Below are 4,768 nucleotides of genomic sequence, written 5' to 3'. Positions count from 1 at the left end.
AGCTCTTTTACATTTTATATTACTAAGATGTGTTATTTCTTAAAATAAGAGTTCTTATAACACCTCCATGTACTAGCTGGTCTGGGGTGGAAACTCTTTTTTTAGTTTTTATTTATTTATGATAGAGAGAGAGAGAGAAGCAGAGACACAGGCAGAGAGAAGCAGGCTCCATGCACCAGGAGCCCGACGTGGGATTCGATCCCGGGTCTCCAGGATCACGCCCTGGGCCAAAGGCAGGCGCCAAACCACTGCGCCACCCAGGGATCCCTGGAAACTAATTCTTATTCCCATTTCAGTGCTTTCCAACAGAACCCAATCCTTGAAAAGATACCTAGTCTTAAAATTTTACTGATACAATTTTTCAGAAGGATTTGAATTTTGATCCACACTTAGAAAATATTAAATGGGATGATTCACCCTAAATCCTCAACTTATTCTAGAGCAGTTCTTAATTAAAAGAAATGAGTCATTCTCACAGCTTAGGTGTGTTATGCTTTATATAAAGAACAATTAAAGCAATCACAAAAACTCCCCAAAAGATGACAAGAAATCTGACAGGTCTGCCTCATGGGGTCTAACTTACAAGATTTAGAAATCCTTAAGGAAACAACACTTTTGCCCTATTTCAATTTTACTAACTCTTGGTTAACATCCCTTTATGCACCAATTTTGCATAGCTGTAATTTTCCTTTAACATTGAAAAGCTGTGAAGCACGTACTGACCCTGTATTACAAATGGGAAGCTGTAAGATCAAAGTTCATAAAGCTAGTACTTATACAGAGCTGGGAAACTGTTATTCAGACCAAGGTTGTCTCTAAAACATATTACCCTAATTTTTTCGTGCTATTAAGTCACTTAACACTAGAAATTATTTTTTAAAATAAAATTTTCATTTTGATCAGCAACACTCCATATTTAAATGTGCAACTACTGGGATAGGATAAGGAGGGCAAACAGAGGTCTGCAGATTTTGATTCTTTATTCTGGTAATTATGCTAATACCTGACCCACTCCCAGTTAACCATACTTACCCCAATATGGCATAAGACAGCAACAAACTGCCATGGTTGTTTAAGACTTTTGACTATTTTAAAATTTGACAGGTAATCAGGATTATCAGATCAAGTTTAAGTATAAAACAATCAACAAATAGGTTTGTTCTGTCATCACTTGGCCAACAGAGGTCGGTTTTCACTAGAAGCCTCTGATAACTTCAAAATAGTAATCTTAATTCAAAGAGGAGCAATTGCACCTTCAATGGAGTATTTCTCAAATAATGATTTACCCAGTAAATATAAATCCTAGTGAAATTTAGTCATGGCAGACCATAAGAACTACCTCAAATGCTTTAAGGTTATCCAAAATTCTGAAGTTTAATAGCACACTACATTTTTAAAGATTTAACTCAAAATGCATTCTAGTATTCACCTTGAACTAATTCACAATCAACAGAAAATTTAACCTGTTCTAATGATGTTTTTAAGTTTTTTTTAGGTTATGTACTTGTTTTAGCTCCTCTGCCTTTTATTAAAGACAGTTTCCCAAAAAATAGTGTCAGTTTAAAAAAAACAAAAAACCCAACAGATAAGTTAGTAATAAATCAACAGCAACGTCAAGAAAAAAAAAAGTTACTCACTTTGTAAAACTGCACCAATTGTAGAGGTTCATTATATTCCAGGTCTATTTTTTAAAGAACACTTTGTAAATTAGAATAAGGGCATGTTTTACTTTCAACCAAACATTTTACTCAATCAACTCTAAGAACTATTAGGCATAAATTAACAAGAAAATCTTGACATGGCTCCAGACTCTTAAGAATTTTTAGAGTGAAAACTAACCTAGCATATCAAGACAAAGACAAAAGAAATAATATACATAATTTTATTACAAAAATTTTTTTAAAAAACAAAATGCAACATTCTAAAAAACCCAAAATTTACTATTGATACTAATTCCTACAAGTCTGCTGTGCTACAATACACAAGTCAAGAAATTAAGAAAACCATTAAATATTTAGAAACATTCAACATCAGAAGCTTTAAAATCTAACTGTATGTAGTAGCCCCTCAAAAAGCTACAACCTGCATTTTTAAAAAAGTATTTTCTCTACAAAGAATCTTATCAGCTATACAAAAATCTGTACAGTTTTTATACTGAAGCTAATATTGAGCTGCACTTGAATTCACATTCTTAGCAAAACAATTGCCTGAGCACACACGCACACTCCACACATATCATTACAAGATAGCCATTTATTCCTCATCTTCCTCCTCTTCCTCATCATCTTCATCTTCTTCCTCCTCTTCCTCTTCCTCTTCATCCTCTGGTTCATTCTTCTTCTTTGAACCCGTTGGCCTGCCAGGGCCCTTCTTTCCCGCTTCACTTTTGCCCTTGGCGCGATATGCAGCAATATCCTGAAATATTGTCGAAAAATAAAATCAGCATCCGGTGTCATTACTCAACTGTGAAAACCACTAAGTTGTAAACAATCTAAGATCATTGACCAATAACCCTGATGACTGTCTAAAAAGGTATGCAGAATCTAACTCAGTTTTGAGAGCATTTATTCCCTCCAGCTTTAAAAAGTCAATGGTATAAAATGGGGCTGTAGTAGATGTCAGAACTTTCACTATCAATGTCCAATTATCTCACATTATCTACTCCCCTCCACTTCTTAAATATATTTACATAAAACAAAATATTTGGCCTTCCCTTTCTGAAAACTAACAGACCCAGAACTCTTAAGAGTCTATGTAGGAATTTACCAATGCTACAAACACTGCTTTCAGTCAAAACAAAGGTAAGTTTCAATTAGCTTATAACGTACAATTTTCACTAGACTCTCCAAATACAGCTGACAACCATAAGGACAAGATTAAACTTAACTCCATAGCTGATGCCTATTTCTAACAACCTTTTTCAGAAAATATGTCTCATTTTAACCTTGGCTTTAAAAAGGGAGGACAACGTACCTTTTCATATTTCTCCTTTAGCTTAGCTGCTTTCTGTTCATATGGTTGTTTATCTTTGGCTGACTGTTCAGACCACATTTCACCCAGCTTTTTTGCAGTATCCCCGATGGATAAACCAGGGTGTTCACTTTTGATCTTTGGGCGATGTTCAGAGCAAAACAGGAAGAAAGCAGACCTGAAAAGAAGCGACAGTGTTAACAAACTGAATGGAAAATTAAGGGGCAATCTGACCCATCTGAAGACGAACTTACGGAGGCCTTTTAGGAGCATTGGGATCTTTCTTCTTTCCTTTCTTGTCACCTTTGGGAGGAACATAATTTTTCATCTCCCTGTCATAGCGAGCTTTGTCACTTTTTGCCATATCTTCAAATTTCGACTTTTCCTTTGCAGACATGGTCTGTGGACATGAGAGGCGGTATAAAAGTACATAAGCAATGTGAGCCACAGGCACCCAAACGGGATCAAGGTCTTCCTTTCGGGCCGCATTTTACTTTTTGCAGTCTTGGAAGTAAACGAAAACCTCAGGTAGTCTGCCCCAAACTCAAAATATCTGGGCGAATCACCTCCGTGTTTAATGTTTAAGGTCCTGGCCCCAGAAAAACACATCCGAAAAGCCCTCAGCGCTGCCCGAATTCCGCTCTCACCTTCCATCTCTCCGAACATTTCTTGGAGAATTCAGCGAAATTGACGGAAGAGTCCGGGTGCTTCTTCTTGTGCTCTTCCCGGCAGGTCTGCACGAAGAAGGCGTACGAGGACATCTTGCCCCGCGGCTTGTTGGGGTCTCCTTTACCCATGGTGCCGGGCGGCGTCGGCCTGGTGGGGAGAGGAGCGGTGGGCGGACGCCCGCGGGGCCCCGCTTCCCGCCCAAATACGCGCCCGCCCCCTCTCGCGAGGAAGGCGACCGGCGCCGCGGCTCCCCCACCAGCCCGCCCGGCGGCCGCCTGCGCGCACACGCCCTCCTCCCGGCGCCCGCCCGCCCGCCCGCCCGCCCGCCTCACGCGCGGCCACCACGTCTCTCCGGAGGCCCCGGAGCGCCGCCGCCCGCCCAGGCCCGGGCTGAGGCAGGGAACGCCGGGGGCGCCGTCGAAGCCCGTTTCCTGACAGAAATGTCTTCCCGGCTTCCACCTCGCCAGCCCGACTCAAAGAGTTGTCGCCTCGCGACCGACATTCAAAAAAACGACTGAAGCCGGGCCCGGACGCCGCTTTCCGCCCTCCACAGCCCCCGGCCCTCCCCGGCTCGAACCCCGAGAGCCGCAGTGCCCGGCCCGGCTAAAAGGCTATGGGGAAAGGGAAAGCGGCAGGCCCACGAGCACGAAGGGGCTAAACGGGGCTCTTGCCTGGTGGCGGCTTTTCCTCAGAGTCCCGCGGAGAGGCCGGAGCCAGCAGAGACGCTTCCTTCCCAGGGCTCCGGCGTGAACTGGTTTATCGCTAACGCAATCCCCTGCCTCTTGTTTTGCAGAGTTCTCCGCGCCACGGCAACTTGACGAGCCGGGCCACAGGCCACACCCCCGCCCCTCTGATTGGTTCTGGTGATTATTCAAACTCCCGTAGGCCCCACCCTGTCGCCAGGGAGGCCTCCGATTGGTCGGTGTCTCACCAGGCCCGCCCCTCCAGCCCCAGCCTAGCAGGTTCGGTGGGTCGCCCAGGTCGTTAACTCCCAGACCCGTTAGAACCGGTCAGGAGAGGAATGTACTGCTCGATCCTGATTGGCGGCGGGAAAAGGGTTTGAAAAATGGCGGGCCTGACGGTGACTGGCTGGGGCAGTAAACGGGGGGAGTGGCTGGCCTGAAAGGGA

The 4,768-nt window shown here is 43.7% G+C and overlaps 1 protein-coding gene across 1 annotated transcript; it reads right to left on the bottom strand.

The window, feature by feature from the left end:
- Positions 1-479: 479 nt before the first annotated feature.
- HMGB2 (high mobility group box 2) lies at positions 480-4,458 on the bottom strand. The gene is made up of 5 exons (XM_055299829.1): positions 4,311-4,458; positions 3,618-3,786; positions 3,225-3,370; positions 2,974-3,148; positions 480-2,415 (listed from the first exon to the last, which is right to left on the bottom strand). Exons 2-5 carry the CDS (start codon positions 3,765-3,767, stop codon positions 2,254-2,256), a joined length of 633 nt encoding a protein of 210 aa, XP_055155804.1. The 5' UTR covers positions 3,768-3,786; positions 4,311-4,458; the 3' UTR covers positions 480-2,253.
- Between the last annotated feature and the right edge of the window lie 310 nt (positions 4,459-4,768).

This window comes from Nyctereutes procyonoides, unplaced genomic scaffold (assembly GCF_905146905.1).
Source record: "Nyctereutes procyonoides isolate TBG_1078 unplaced genomic scaffold, NYPRO_anot_genome, whole genome shotgun sequence".
NCBI lineage: Eukaryota > Metazoa > Chordata > Mammalia > Carnivora > Canidae > Nyctereutes > Nyctereutes procyonoides.
This window is presented reverse-complemented; position numbering and strand designations above follow the sequence as displayed.